At 42.6% G+C, this 15,648-nt stretch overlaps 3 protein-coding genes across 10 annotated transcripts in view; all 3 read right to left on the bottom strand.

Moving 5' to 3' along the window:
* The window catches only part of LOC115080308, an 8,489-nt gene extending 3,807 nt beyond the window's left edge, over nt 1–4,682 (bottom strand). The window contains exons 1-2 of the mRNA XM_029584459.1: nt 3,932–4,682; nt 24–307 (exon numbers count right to left, since the gene is read on the bottom strand). Of these exons, the coding sequence (XP_029440319.1) occupies nt 24–307; nt 3,932–4,560 (913 nt within the window). The 5' untranslated portion in view covers nt 4,561–4,682. The remainder of the gene's footprint in view (nt 1–23; nt 308–3,931) is intronic.
* A 1,027-nt stretch (nt 4,683–5,709) lies between these two features.
* Nucleotides 5,710–9,818, bottom strand: LOC115080641. Of its 2 annotated transcripts, none has more exons than XM_029584956.1 (2): nt 8,009–9,818; nt 5,710–7,802 (listed from the first exon to the last, which is right to left on the bottom strand). In XM_029584956.1, exons 1-2 carry the CDS (start codon nt 8,948–8,950, stop codon nt 7,731–7,733), a joined length of 1,014 nt encoding a protein of 337 aa, XP_029440816.1. In that variant the 5' UTR covers nt 8,951–9,818; the 3' UTR covers nt 5,710–7,730. The 2 variants fall into 2 exon arrangements, with proteins under 2 accessions (XP_029440816.1, XP_029440814.1); XM_029584954.1 differs by having other exon boundaries at nt 5,710–7,643.
* A 190-nt stretch (nt 9,819–10,008) lies between these two features.
* Nucleotides 10,009–15,648, bottom strand: part of LOC115080645 (RNA binding protein fox-1 homolog 1-like) — a 39,018-nt gene continuing 33,378 nt past the window's right edge. For 5 of the 7 annotated variants that reach the window (XM_029584963.1, XM_029584966.1, XM_029584969.1 and 2 more), the window contains one exon: nt 10,274–11,524. In XM_029584963.1, the coding sequence (XP_029440823.1) occupies nt 11,462–11,524 (63 nt within the window). In that variant the 3' untranslated portion in view covers nt 10,274–11,461. Of the gene's footprint in view, nt 11,525–12,401; nt 14,950–15,648 lie in introns of those variants that run through there. The other 2 variants (XM_029584967.1, XM_029584964.1) reach the window with 2 other exon arrangements.

Below are 15,648 nucleotides of genomic sequence, written 5' to 3'. Positions count from 1 at the left end.
GGAGAAGAGATAAGAAGAGTGACAGAGGAAGGAAGAGAGGAAAGAGCTACAGAGGGAGAAGAGATAGGAACAGTGACAGAGGGAGGAAGAGAGGAAAGAGCTACAGAGGAAGAAGAGATAAGAACAGTGACAGATGAAGGAAGAGAGGAAAGAGCTACAGAGGGAGAAGAGATAAGAAACAATGACGGAGGAAGAGAGGAAAGAGCTACAGAGGGAGAAGAGATAAGAACAATGACGGAGGAAGAGGAAAGAGCTACAGAGGGAGAAGAGATAAGAACAATGATAGAGGGAGGAAGAGAGGAAAGAGCTACAGAGGGAGAAGAGATAAGAACAGTGACAGAGGGAGGAAGAGAGGAAAGAGCTACAGAGGGAGAAGAGATAAGAACAGTGACAGAGGGAGGAAGAGAGGAAAGAGCTACAGAGGGAGAAGAGATAAGAAGAGTGACAAGGGAGGAAGAGAGGAAAGAGCTACAGAAGGAGAAGAGATAAGAACAGCGACAGGACAGAGCTACAGAGGTAGAAGAGATAGGAACAGTGACAGAGGGAGGAAGAGAGGAAAGAGCTACAGACTGAGAAGAGATAGGAACAGTGACAGAGGGAGGAACAGAGGAAAAAGCAACAGAGGGAGAAGAGATAAGAAGAGTGACAGAGGAAGGAAGAGAGGAAAGAGCTACAGAGGGAGAAGAGATAAGAAGAGTGACAGAGGAAGGAAGAGAGGAAAGAGCTACAGAGGGAGAAGAGATAACAGTGACAGACGGAGGAAGAGAGGAAAGAGCTACAGAGGGAGAAGAGATAAGAACAGTGACAGAGAAAGGAAGAGAGGAAAGAGCTACAGAGGGAGACGAGATAAGAACAGTTACAGAGGAAAGAAGAGAGGAAAGAGCTAGAGGGAGAAGAGATAGGAACAGTGACAGAGGGAGGAAGAGAGGAAAGAGCTACAGACTGAGAAGAAATAAGAAAAGTCACCAGAATGAGGAAGAGAGGAAAGAGCTACAGAGGGGGAAGAGATAAGAACAGTGACAGAGGGAAGAAGGGAGGAAAGAGCTACATAGGAAGTAGAGATAAGAACAGTGACAGAGGAAGGAAAAGAGGAAATAGCTACAGAGGGAGAAGAGATAAGAAGAGTGACAGGAAAGAAGAGAGGAAAGAGCTACAGAGGAAGAAGAGATAAGAACAGTGACAGACGAAGGAAGAGTTGCAACACAATCCCAAGGCCCTTTTCTCTATGGTAGCTGAACTTACCTCTCCCTCCCAAGATTGCAACACAATCCCAAGGCCCTTTTCACCATGGTAGCTGAACTTACCTCTCCCTCCCACACACAACAACCTGCTAATTCTTCAAAAAATCGCTGCAACGAATTAGCACAATTCTTTAAAAATAAAGTCGCCTCCATCACAACACAATTCTCTAATAATAACGTAAATATCTGCCTTCCGACTCTTAGCTCTTCAGCATCCCTCTCCTCGTTCGACTCCTCCTCCTCCCTTGAAGTAGAAAAAATCCTAAAAAAAATGAAACCCTCATCGCATCCCTCTGAAACTATTCCGTCGAAACTCCTGCTTTCTATACCTAAGGTGATTGCCAAACCTCTATCGAATATTCTCAACTGCTCCCTAGAACATGGCACTGTCCCAAATTTCCTAAAACAAGCAGTAGTGAAATCACTACTTAAAAAACCCAATCTCGACCCCGCCACCTTGTCTAACTACAGACCTGTCTCTAACCTACCCTTCCTAGCTAAAATCCTCGAAAAACTAGTCAACTCTCGCCTCTCTGATCACCTTGAACTAAACAATATCTTCCCACCCACACAACATGGTTTCAGGAAGCATCTTAGTACTGAAACTTTACTGCTCTCCCTTCATGATACACTCATAAGAGGTACGGACTCAGGTTCCTCTTATCTGATTGCCATGCTTGACATCTCGGCTGCATTCGACACAGTCAATCACGATGTCCTCCTCAACATCCTCAGGAGTATTGGGATCTCTGGCAATGCCCTCTCCTGGATACAATCATGTCTCCAAAATCGCTTCTTCACTGTCTTTGTGGATAATAATGAATCTGACCCTATCAGTCTGCCCCAGGGTGTTCCCCAAGGTTCCTCCCTCTCCTCTATCCTTTTCAATATATACATGCTTCCTCTCACCACTCTGCTCACTAACCTGCACATCAAGCATTTCATTTATGCTGACGATGTGCAAATCATCTTCCCTTTTTCTGACTCACTCCAAACTGCCTTACACAACTGGGAATCCTGCCTTTCCTCCATCACCCAACTTCTTAATGACATGCACCTAGCTCTAAATCCCAACAAGACTGAACTTTTAATCATATCTAACAAGCAACCACTTCCAGACATACCACTTACACACTCATCCTCCTCTTTCCCCACATACATTCGCAATTTAGGTGTACTCATTGATAATCACCTCACTTTTAAATCATTCATTAACTCTATCATTAAGGAATTTTATTATAAGCTACAAACGATAAAAAAACTCAGACCTCTTCTTCATTTCACGGATTTCCGCACTGTACTTCAGTCTATTATTCTATCCAAAATAGACTACTGTAACGCACTCCTCCTTGGCATCCCAGCCTCACACACCAAGCCTCTACAACTTTTACAAAATGCCGCTGCTCGTATACTGTCAAACACCAAAAAGAAGGACCATATCACTCCCATACTCATCAATCTCCACTGGCTCCCAATTCAATCCCGAATTCTTTATAAGGCACTCTCCATCATCCACAAAAGTTTGCTAAACTCCAACCTCAATTGGATCAAACCCCCCCCTCATCCCTCGGACTTCCAACAGACCCACCCGCACAGCTCTACAAAGAACTCTACGTTCTCAATCCATCAAAACCTTCAAACTCTCCTCCACCATAAGCAGAGCTTTCTCTCTAGCTGGCCCCACTTGGAACTCCTTACCTCATGATATCCGTATGGAGACATATACACCCACTTTCAAAAAAAAAACTAAAAACCTGGCTCTTCCTGCAAGCCTACACCACGTCACCCCCCATTACATAAACTGCATCTGAAATGGATAATCCCAACCCACAAATTTGAACTCGGCCTGAATACGGATTACGATATGTCTCGGAGTTTGGTACATTGAACTGACGGAACTTTTATGTTCATAGTTATTTATATATATATATATATATATATATATATATATATATATATATATATATATATAGTTTATAGTCTGTAACTCAATCATATTTCTTCCCCTCCCGTGTAGTGTTTTCCCTGGTTTTGTTAAGGGCTATGCCCCAAAGTTTATTGTATATATCTGTTCTTTGTAAGGGCTCCGCCCAAAAGTTCTTGTTATCTGTGAACCGATGCGATGTGCGAACGGACATCGGTATAGAAGAGACATTAAATAAATAAATAAATAAGAGAGGAAAGAGCTACAGAGGGAGAAAGGTAAGAAGAGTGACAGAGGGAGGATGAGATGAAAGAGCTACAGAGGGAGAAAAGTGACAGAGGGAGGAAGGGAGGAAAGAGCTACAGTGGGAGAAGAGATAACAGTGACAGATGGAGGAAGAGAGGAAAGAGCTACAGAGGGAGAAGAGATAACAGTGACAGATGGAGGAAGAGAGGAAATAGCAACAGAGGGAGAAGAGAAAAGAAGAGTGACAGAGGGAGGAAGAGAGGAAAGAGCTACAGAAGGAGAAGAGAAAAGAAGAGTGACAGAGGGAGGAAGAGAGGAAAGAGCTACAGAAGGAGAAGAGATAAGAACAATGACAGAGGGAGGATGAGATGAAAGAGCTACAGAGGGAGAAAAGTGACAGAGGGAGGAAGGGAGGAAAGAGCTACAGCGGGAGAAAAGTGACAGAGGAAGGAAGAGAGGAAAGAGCTACAGTGGGAGAAGAGATAAGAACAGTGACCAGAATAAGGAAGAGAGGAAAGACCTACAGAGGGAGAAGAGATAAGAACAGTGACAGAGGGAGGAAGAGAGGAAAGAGCTACAGAGGGAGAAGAGATAACAGTGACAGATGGAGGAAGAGAGGAAAGAGCTACTGAGGGAGAAAAGAGAAGAACACTGACAGAGGGAGGAGAGATAAGAAAAGTGACCAGAATAAGGAAGAGAGGAAAGAGCTACAGAGGGAGAAGAGATAAGAACAGTGACAGAGAAAGGAAGAGAGGAAAGAGCTACAGAGGGAGAAGAGATAAGAACAGTGACAAAGGAAGGAAGACAGGAAAGAGCTACAGAGGGAGAAGAGATAAGAACAGTGACAGGGGAAGGAAGAGAGGAAAGAGCTACAGAGGGAGAAGAAAAAGAAAAGTGACCAGAATAAGGAAGAGAGGAAAGAGCTACAGATGGAGAAGAGATAAGAACAGTGACAGAGGGAGGAAGAGAGAAAAGAGCTACAGAGGGAGAAGAGATAAGAACAGCAAAGGAAAGAGCTACAGAGGGAGAAGAGATAACAGTTACAGAGGAAAGAAGAGAGGAAAGAGCTACATAGGGAGAAGAGATAAGAACAGTGAAAGAGGGAGGAAGAGAGGAAAAAACTACAGAGGGAGAAGAGGTAAGAAACATGACCAGAATAAGGAAGAGAGGAAATAGCAACAGAGGGAGAAGAGGTAAGAAGAGTGACAGACGGAGGAAGAGAGGAAAGAGCTGCAGAGGGAGAAGAGGTAAGAACTACGACAGAGGAAGAGAGGAAAGAGCTACAGAGGGAGAAGAGGAGGGAACAATGACGGAGGAAGAGAGGAAAGAGCTACAGAGGGAGAAGAGGAGGGAACAATGACGGAGGAAGAGAGGAAAGAGCTACAGAGGGAGAAGAGGTAAGAAGAGTGACAGACGGAGGAAGAGAGGAAAGAGCTACAGAGGGAGAAGAGGTAAGAAGAGTGACAGACGGAGGAAGAGAGGAAAGAGCTACAGAGGGAGAAAAGTGACAGAGGAAGGAATGGAGGAAATAGCAACAGAGGGAGAAGAGGTAAGAAGAGTGACAGACGGAGGAAGAGAGGAAAGAGCTACAGAGGGAGAAGAGATAAGAACAATGACGGAGGAAGAGAGGGAATAGCAACAGAGGGAGAAGAGGTAAGAAGAGTGACAGACGGAGGAAGAGAGGAAAGAGCTACAGAGGGAGAAGAGATAAGAACAATGACGGAGGAAGAGAGGAAAGAGCTACAGAGGGAGAAGAGGTAAGAACAATGACGGAGGAAGAGAGGAAAGAGCTGCAGAGGGAGAAGAGATAAGAACAGTGACCAGAATAAGGAAGAGAGGAAAGAGCTACAAAAGGAGAAGAGATAAGAAAAGTGACCAGAATAAGGAAGAGAGGAAGAGCTACAGAAGGAGAAGAGATAAGAACAGTGACAGAGGGAGGAAGAGAGAAAAGAGCTACAGAAGGAGAAGAGATAAGAACAGCGACAGGACAGAGCTACAGAGGGAGAAGAGATAACAGTTACAGAGGAAAGAAGAGAGGAAAGAGCTACAGCGGGAGAAGAGATAAGAACAGTGAAAGAGGGAGGAAGAGAGGAAAGAACTACAGAGGGAGAAGAGGTAAGAAATATGACCAGAATAAGGAAGAGAGGAAATAGCAACAGAGGGAGAAGAGGTAAGAAGAGTGACAGAGGGAGGAAGAGAGGAAAGAGCTACAGAGGGAGAAGAACAGTGACAGAGGGAGGAAGAGAGGAAAGAGCTACAGAGTGTTAAAAATCCCATTTGTTTACAAGAACAACTCTGAATCTTTTACGTTTCTTGTTTTATTATATATCATTCATATACTATACATAAGCAACAGGAAAATGGATATACAGACAGAGAAAGAATAATCCTACATACTTTGGCGACCACGAGAAGAGGTAAGAAGAGTGACAAGAGATAAGAACAGCAAAGGAAAGAGCTACAGAGGGAGAAGAGATAACAGTTACAGAGGAAAGAAGAGAGGAAAGAGCTACAGCGGGAGAAGAGATAAGAACAGTGAAAGAGGAGGAAGAGAGGAAAGAACTACAGAGGGAGAAGAGGTAAGAAACGTGACCAGAATAAGGAAGAGAGGAAATAGCAACAGAGGGAGAAGAGGTAAGAAGAGTGACAGAGGGAGGAAGAGAGGAAACAGCTACAGAGGGAGAAGAACAGTGACAGAGGGAGGAAGAGAGGAAAGAGCTACAGAGGGAGAAGAGATAAGAACAGCAACAGGAAAGAGCTACAGAGGGAGAAGAGATAACAGTTACAGAGGAAAGAAGAGAGGAAAGAGCTACTGAGGGAGAAGAGATAAGAACAGTGAAAGAGGGAGGAAGAGAGGAAAAAACTACAGAGGGAGAAGAGGTAAGAAATGTGACCAGAATAAGGAAGAGAGGAAAGAGCTACAGAGGGAGAAGAGATAAGAACAGTGAAAGAGGGAGGAAGAGAGGAAAAAACTACAGCGGGAGAAGAGGTAAGAAACGTGACCAGAATAAGGAAGAGAGGAAATAGCAACAGAGGGAGAAGAGGTAAGAAGAGTGACAGAGGGAGGAAGAGAGGAAGGAGCTGCAGAGGGAGAAGAGATAAGAACAATGACGGAGGAAGAGAGGAAAGAGCTGCAGAGGGAGAAGAGATAAGAACAATGACGGAGGAAGAGAGGAAAGAGCTACAGAGGGAGAAGAGATAAGAACAATGATAGAGGGAGGAAGAGAGGAAAGAGCTACAGAGGGAGAAGAGATAAGAACAATGACGGAGGAAGAGAGGAAAGAGCTACAGATGGAGAAGAGATAAGAACAGTGAAAGAGGGAGGAAGAGAGGAAAGAGCTACAGAGGGAGAAGAGATAAGAACAATGACGGAGGAAGAGAGGAAAGAGCTACAGAGGGAGAAGAGGTAAGAAGAGTGACAGAGGAAGGAAGAGAGGAAAGAGCTACAGAGGGAGAAAAGTGACAGAGGGAGGAAGGGAGGAAAGAGCTACAGTGGGAGAAAAGTGACAGAGGAAGGGAGGAAAGAGCTACAGCGGGAGAAAAGTGACAGAGGAAGGAAGAGAGGAAAGAGCTACAGAGGGAGAAGAGATAACAGTGACAGACGGAGGAAGAGAGGAAAGAGCTACAGAGGGAGAAGAGATAAGAACAGTGACAGGGGAAGGAAGAGAGGAAAGAGCTACAGAGGGGGAAGAGATAAGAACAGTGACCAGAATAAGGAAGAGAGGGAAGAGCTACAGAGGGAGAGGAGATAAGAACAGTGACAGGGGAAGGAAGAGAGGAAAGAGCTACAGAGGGAGAAGAGATAAGAACAGTGACAGGGGAAGGAAGACAGGAAAGAGCTACAGAGGGAGAAGAGATAAGAACAGTGACAGGGGAAGGAAGAGAGGAAAGAGCTACAGAGGGAGAAGAGATAAGAACAGTGACAGAGGAAGGAAGAGAGGAAAGAGCTACAGAGGGAGAAGAGATAAGAACAGTGACAAAGGAAGGAAGAGAGGAAAGAGCTACAGAGGGAGAAGAGATAAGAACAGTGACCAGAGGAAGGAAGAGAGGAAAGAGCTACAGAGGGAGAAGAGATAAGAACAGTGACAGAGGGAGGAAGAGAGGAAAGAGCTACAGAGGGAGAAGAGATAAGAACAGTGACAGACGGAGGAAGAGAGGAAAGAGCTACAGAGGGAGAAGAGATAACAGTGACAGACGGAGGAAGAGAGGAAAGAGCTACAGAGGGAGAAGAGATAACAGTGACAGACGGAGGAAGAGAGGAAAGAGCTACAGAGGGAGAAGAGATAAGAACAGTGACAGAGAAGGAAGAGAGGAAAGAGCTACAGAGGGGAGAAGAGATAAGAACAGTGACAGAGGGAGGAAGAGAGGAAAGAGCTACAGAGGGAGAAGAGATAAGTGACAGACGGAGGAAGAGAGGAAAGAGCTACAGAGGGAGAAGAGATAAGTGACAGATGGAGGAAGAGAGGAAAGAGCTACAGAGGGAGAAGAGATAAGAACAGTGAAAGAGGGAGGAAGAGAGGAAAGAACTACAGAGGGAGAAGAGGTAAGAAGAGTGACAGAGGGAGGAAGAGAGGAAAGAGCTGCAGAGGGAGAAGAGATAAGAACAATGACGGAGGAAGAGAGGAAAGAGCTGCAGAGGGAGAAGAGATAAGAACAATGATGGAGGAAGAGAGGAAAGAGCTACAGAGGGAGAAGAGATAAGGAGAGTGACAGAGGGAGGGAGAGAGGAAAGAGCTACAGAGGGAGAAAAGTGACAGAGGAAGGAAGTGAGGAAAGAGCTACAGAGAGAGAAGAGAGAAGAACAGTGGCTGAGGAAGGAAGAGAGGGAGAAGAGATAAGAAAAGTGAGTAGAATAAGGAAGAGATAAGAACAGCGACAGAAGAAAGATAAAAACTGCAGCCGAGGAAGAAAAATAAGAACAGCAACAGAAGAAGGAAGAGATAACAGTGACAGAGGAAGGAAGAGAGGAAAAAGTGACAAAGAGAACAGCTATGAGGGAAGAGATTAGAACAGTGACATATGAAGCAATAGAGGAAATATCGACAGGGGAAGGAAGAAATAAGAATAGTGACAAGGAAAGGAAGAGAGGAAAGAATGACAGAGGAAAGAAGAGATAAGAGTAGTGAGAAAGGAAAAGAGGAAAGAGTGATAGATAATTGCAACAGAGGAAGGAAGAGAGGAAAGTGACAGAGGAAGAAAGAGAAAACAGCAAGAGATGAAGGAAGAGAGGGAAGAACAACAGAGGGTGAAGAGCAAAAAACAGTGATGGGCAGGAAGAGCTAAGAACAGTAACTAAGAAAGGAACAGAGGAAGGAAGAGCGAAATGAATGACAAAAGAAGGAAGAGAGAACAGTAACAGAAGACATGAGAGAAGAACAGTAAGAGGGGAAGGCAAAATGCTCTTGTTACTGCTGGATGCAAAAATCTCATCTGCATCCAGCAGTAACAAGAGCTTTCCAGTGAGAGACTGCAGCCACAGAGCCTGAGGGAGTTTCCTATGCTGGAGAAAAGATGCTGACCCAGCCAGGCCCGAGGACATTACCTACCACAAGACAAGCTTTTGGGGCTCAGCTCCATGCCAGATGGACAGCAGCTTCTAATCAAGGAGGCAGAAGAGAAGGAAATGGGAGTTCCTTGTAAGGCGAAGACTTATTTAGGAAGGCGAGGTGTAGGGGCGAGGCCTACTGAATTAGGAAAGTCTCTGAACTTTCACATGGTTCTATACAAACTACAGTCTTTTAACATGGGATGGAGCTGCATGTGTGCATATATATGCTGTGTTTGTACAATCCCATGAGATCACGTATGGAAGCTCTGACAGGGAGTAAATTCTCCCTCTCTTATGTTGGGTCACATTACTTGTTAGCTGCAGGACATTTTGGTTTAGGAAGGGCGATACGAGAAGTTATTGCATCCATGGGAAAAATACATATTGCTGTGAGATTGCATGTTGATTGAAGATGGCTTTTGCCTTGAAGTAATGGGTGTATTCTGCAAGTGGTAGTGGTGGGCCTCTCGGGCATGCCTGCAATGCTCCAGGATGGAATTACACAGGTTTGTTTGTTTGGTTTTTTTTTACCTGACTGGTTGCGATCTGCACAGATGTACATCTGGGTGCTACTTTGTTATGCTCTGCAGGTGGCAGCAGCAGGGAAGAGTGAATAGGTTCTGGGACTCCGGAGTGAGTATCACCACTGTTGATAATCTGTATTGTCGATTGGTTTTAAACTTAATTTTTCGGCTTGGAATCATTTCTGGGAATTACTGCAGAGTTTTGGGTGTCGCTCTGCTCTCATTTCATGTGACACATGGACAGTTTCCTCCCGCACTTTGCTGGGCCCTTGCAATGGTACAGTGGGGCAAGGAATTAAAAGTATGGCTTATGACCTTGTCATGTCTCCAATGTATGTAATGTGTACAATAACTGAAAATATACTGCATAGATAAACTGTATTTAGGCTTTGTTATTCCAGGAGGCATTCGGATTAAAGGCGGTGTTATGGATATTTTGTTTGTTTTTATGTTTGTTCTATTATAAGGTCTTGTATTTAATTTATATTTGTCTATTTTAATAATTTTACACATGTTTTTATGTAAACTGCACTGAACACAAAATTTCCTGGAAGATTGCAGTAGCTACGTTTTTTTTTTAAATAAATAGAGAGCTGGACTCAGCTTGTGGTAGGGATAGTCTCCAAGGGAGGCAGGGAAATTAGGGTGCTCAAAGAGACATGACCTGTGACCCCCTACCCAGGACTGTCATTGCGATGGCCGAGTTACAGAAGAAGGAGACTTTAGGAATAGACACAGAAAGAGGAAGGACGACCCCGGAGAAATGACAACATGAAAAGAGACTGTAACATACAAGAAAATAGATCTTTAGTAGAGAAACCATTCAGTCAAATTCTGAGGCAGAAATTATAAAGTGCTACAAACAGTTTGAACATAAATAGTAATTTTGGGGTAAATTTTCAGAAGTTTAGTCAGGATTCTGCACATATAAAATAAAGTTTTACACGTAGCAATGCACTAAGGGCCTGATTTTAAAAAGCATTTACTCGAGTGAAAACCAGGTTTATTGGAGTAAATTCACTTTACTTGAATAAGTGGGTTTTTGAAAATTGCTACAATATATGCCATTGACTTGTCTATAGGATTTACTCACATAAGTGCACTTTACTTGAGTAAATGGCTTTTGAAAATTGCTACAATAGTAGCTACATTTACGCATGTAACTGCTTTTGAAAATTACCCCCTAAATGCGCTTAACTGGGTTTTCAGCGCCATAAAGCAAAGCACACAAGTCTTATTCAGAGCAATTTTCAAAAGACATTTACGTGGATAAACATGTCAACCTGTGTAAAGCATGCAATGTTTCATCCACCAGGAATAGAGGACAGCGTTGGGGGTCGCAAAGAAAGGAAGTGAGGAGACTTCGTTTAGAAATTAGTGCATGTACTCTGCACCTTCTGCAAGGCAGGAACAAATTACCCCGGTACTTTGTACCCGAGATCCGTGTGAATGGCAAATGTTCACAGGCCGACTCTTCAAGGAGCTTGCAGGTCGGCCAGTACAAACCTGAAAACCAGGCCCTCGCGTGCATAGATTTGGCCATACACAAAGAACATGTTGTGGACCCATGCACAAAACACACCAGCAGCAAAAGCTGTACCACGAGTAACTTACGTGCTTGCAAGTAATCGTGCCACAACCTGATATTCACACTGTTTACACCAGGTACCTTGTGTTTGAAAATCAGATTCCTTCATGTGTGCTTAAAAATATCCATTTAACTTTGCAGTTAGACGCACTTCTGAAAATTTACCCTCAGTCTTACAGTTTCAGAATAGAATTGATAGTTCTAGAGATTTAGAGTTGTGATACAGTAATAGGCAGCTTCAGATCAGAAAGGAGTTTTACAGTAGAAATGCTAGTGTGCTACAGAGGAGTTGAGAGCAAACAATACAGTTTTAGAATTGAAATAACACATTATTACAGGTAAATTTTGAGTCGAAACGATACGCTTCTAGAACAGAAATGCAATCGTACATCAGAGTTTTAGAACAGACAAGACAATACTCCATGTAGCTTTTTGAGAGAAAGTGATACAGTCCTAAAAAAGAAGAGACAGAGGGTTGAATGCAGATTCAGAACAGAAAATAAACAGTTCTAGAGCAGAAATGACACAGAATTACAGACAGCATTGGAGAAGTAATTATAGTTCTAGACTACAAAAGCTATAATACAAAACTTAACAGCATAGATGAGTTTAGAGCAGTTTTAGAGCAGTTCTAGTGAAAATGAGATGGACAAGTAGCTTTACAGCAAAAATAATACAGCTGTAGAGTAGAAATAATACAATATTACAGGTAGCTTTAAAGATATACAGTTCTAGAGTTGAAATGACAGTATTACAGACAGCTTTAGAGGAGAAATGATACCAATATAGAGTAGAAAAGAGAATATGGGATGCAGCTTTAGAACAGAAGTCATATAATTCTAGAGGAGAAATGGCAGTATTACAGATCCTGAGAAGATAAGTATTATTCTAAAGAAGAACTGACAGAAGTACAAGAAGCTTTAGAGAAGAAATGAAAGAGCATTAAGGATAGCTTTAAAATAAAAATAGCAGAATAGACAGACAAAATATTAAAGCTTTAGAGCAAATTATATAGTTCTATAGAACATATGAAACAGCTTTAGAGCAGAAATAATAAAGTTCTAGAATAGAAGTAACACTATTACAGATCACTTTAAAGTAGAAACAACAGATCTGGAGAAGAAATGACAGTAATAAAGCCCATTCAAAGAGATATGATATTGTTGTAGAGAAAAAAATGAAAGCATTGCAAGTAGCTTTACAGAAGAAATAGTGTTCTAGAGTAAAAATGACAGAATATGAAAGGTAGTTTTAGAAAAAAAATTGTGCAGTTCTAGAATATAAATGAGGCAGTATTAGACAGACAGCTTTATATGAGAAATTACACCAATTTAGAATAGAAGAGAATTTAATGCAGCTTTAGAACAGAAATTGTACAGTTTTACAGCAGAAATTAAGGTATTACAGGTAGCTTTAGAGCAGAGACATAATTCTAGAGAGGAAATTAAACAGTAATAAAGGTAGCTACAGAGCAGATATGATAGTTCTAGCGTAGAAATAACAGTTCTAGAGAAGATATGACAGTATTACAGGCAACTTTAAAGCAGAAATAAGATGCACAGTAAAAATGACAGTATCACAGATCTTTAGAAAAGAAATAGTGTTATGGAGAGGAAGCAACATTATTACAGACAACTTAGCAGCAGAAATGATACAGTTCTAGAGAAAATGCAACAGTATTACAAGCAGCTTTAGAGCAGCAATAAAATATTACAGGAAGCTTCAAAGCAAAAATGACAGTATCACAAATCTTTGGAAGAAAAAGGAAAGTGTTGTAGAGAGGAATTGACAGTATTTAATGAAGAAATGACAGTTCTAGAGTATAAATGACAGTATCATGGATCTTTAGAAGAGAAAGGAAAGTGTTGTAGCGAGGAATGGACAGTATTAATACAGAAATGACAGTTCTAGAGTAGAAATGACAGTATCATGGATCTTTAGAAGAGAAGGGAAAGTGTTGTAGAGAAAAATGGACAGTATTAGTGCAGAAACGACAGTTCTAGAGTAAACATGACAGAGAAGTACAGATAGCTTTGGTGCAGAAATAGATCACTAAAACTAAAGGGAGGTAAATGAAAGCTGTAGCCAGGAACAGTTTTCAATATTAGCATTATTAGGACTTGCATTTCTGAGGGAATATTTCAGGCTAGTCCTTGAAGCCCAAAGAGAGACTGTCAGCTGTTAGAAGTGCCTGTGTCTCACTGCCACTGACAAGTTCAGTAGCAGAACAGATTCCACTGAAAATCTTATCTAAAATCTGTGGAAACTAATGAACAGCAGGAGGTTTTTTCTTCTGGAAGCTCTCATGGTGCTCCCAAATTTTACATTCATCACCCCATAAAACCAATAAGCCTCAATCATGGAAGTCAACTGTTTTGGCTTCTGGATCCTAGTGTAAGCAGAGAAGAACTCTGCTTCTTTATTGTTTTTTAAAAATTCTTTGGTACCTAGGAACTGGAAATCTGTTGGGAGTTTATAATAATTCCAAAATTCTTATTTGTCCCACACATGAAGATTGATATTCAGTGGTTTCCTCTTAGCCAGATAAGTATTTATCCAGCTGTGGGATGTGGGTGTAACAGGGAGGCACTACTTATGCGATTAACTTAGCTGGAAAAGTGCCGATATTCGGACTTATCTTGTTAAGTTAACTGTATAAGTTAGATCTGCTCAATAGCAGGTCTATACTCAGTCGGATATGACTTAGCCGGCTAAGTGTGATTTTTATGGGGATATTTAGCAGCATAGCTGTGCTGCTGAATATCCCATGTAAGTTAGCCAGATAAGTTTTATCTGGCTAACTTAGATAGCCATTTTATTTTGGTTAGCTACTTCATGAATATTTAGCACGGAAAGGCCTAAAAAGGAAACCTAACCAGATGTAGTTTCTTGTACTATACCAAGAGACATCTGCTACAAAGACTAGTGCTACAGCAGACAGGAAAACATAAAAGTATTTTGGGCATTTCTGGGGGGACGGTTTTGGCTCTGATTTGGGTCCTATGCCATATTTTCTCTCACTAGCTAAGCTGCTGTAAAGTCAGTGGTGACTGCCTCTCCTAGTACATCCTTCCACGGCCTCTTATAGTGCTGTCAGGGTCCCTTAGCTCTCCAGGGCTTGCAAGCTCCTGTCATGATGCAGACTGGAACCCTTCAGCTCTCTCTGAGTGAAATATCCCCACGATATGATAAGACACCCCATCTTATGAGAATGCACCCAGAATTTCTGGTTCCTAGCTAAGGCTGAGTTTGCTTTCATTTGAAAAATGACTGGAAAGAAGTTTCCCTGCCCTATATATATATATATATATATATATATATCTGTAAATTAATCACACATTATGCAAGAAGAAAGTCACCTTCAGGGAAATGGCTTTTTCACAAATAACTCGTGTATCCAGTGTTAGAATATTTCGCTGTTTGTCTAACTGCTGCACTATGTGAAGAGACGCTGCATCAGGGATGAAAGAAATCCACTTTTACTCGGCAGTGCACCCGTTCCCCGTTATAGTGCAGCAGCTTGTGGTGTTTTTACAAAGATGTGAAAATGGCACTCAAGTCCCTCGAGCCAGGCTGGAGGCCTTCTCCTTCCAATAACTTGGCTCTGACTGGCTGAAGATATCTGTCACTTCTGTAAGTGGTGCTAAAACTCTCAGGATGAATATATGCTGCTGTCTCCCACAAAACCCATCCCAGAAACACATTTGCTAAGGACAGGTTGAAAGCCAAGTGCAACAATCAATTCCTAAATGTTCTCAAAACTTCCCCTCTCTTTTTGCCCCAGGAACACTCCGGTGATGTCTATGAAACCCCAACCAGCAGCTGCTTGGTCCTCAGTACGGCGTGAAGCGGCTGTAGCCCCCTCGGTAGAGACTGGCCTAGAACAGAGAGAAACACTTCATGACAAATGAACAGGGGGAAAGCCACAAAGGTCTTTCTGTCCCTCTCGAAAAACCCATTACTGATTAAGGCACATACGATGTTCTTTTTTTTTAACCTCACTTTCTTAGCAAGACAGGTTTTTCAGATCGCACCGATGGTTTCTCCCTCCATTATAACTTTTGAATGGTCGGACCTCGCTAGCTTGTTCGGGGGGACATGAAATCATTTCAGTTTCCAAGCTTAGGCAGTGTTGTCAGGGGGTGCAGGAGGAGCTCAGAGTTGACATAGCCGGCTAAGTAGCATTTGAATATTGACCTCAGGGGACCTTCATAGATGCTGAGGAGGTTATAGAGGTCGGGAGCTAGAGTGAGGAATGAGGGTCCCAATTCAAACTTGGGCTAATTTAGCCCCTTTGTGTGAAGTAGCAAGTTTCTAAATTCTGAAACAAGCCCCAAACATCTGAGCTGTCTGGTAACCTTATCCTTGCCTTCTGTCCCCAATAAAAGAGCTCGGAGTCTCCCCACCACTACTCTCCCCAGACAAGTGCACATGGGCTTCCAATGCCAGCGCCGAGCGCACCGTTAGCCCCCGTTTGGACGCGCGTTTTCCACGCGCTATTATTACCCCTTATGCAGTAAGGGGTAATCAGCGCGTGGAAAACGCGCGTCCAACCCCCCCCTGAAACTCCTTGTCCG

The sequence above is a fragment of the Rhinatrema bivittatum genome, chromosome 19 (genome assembly GCF_901001135.1).
Source record: "Rhinatrema bivittatum chromosome 19, aRhiBiv1.1, whole genome shotgun sequence".
In the NCBI taxonomy this organism is placed as follows: Eukaryota; Metazoa; Chordata; class Amphibia; order Gymnophiona; family Rhinatrematidae; genus Rhinatrema; species Rhinatrema bivittatum.
The sequence above is the reverse complement of the archived record's forward strand: the minus strand, read 5'-3'. Positions and strand labels throughout refer to the sequence as shown.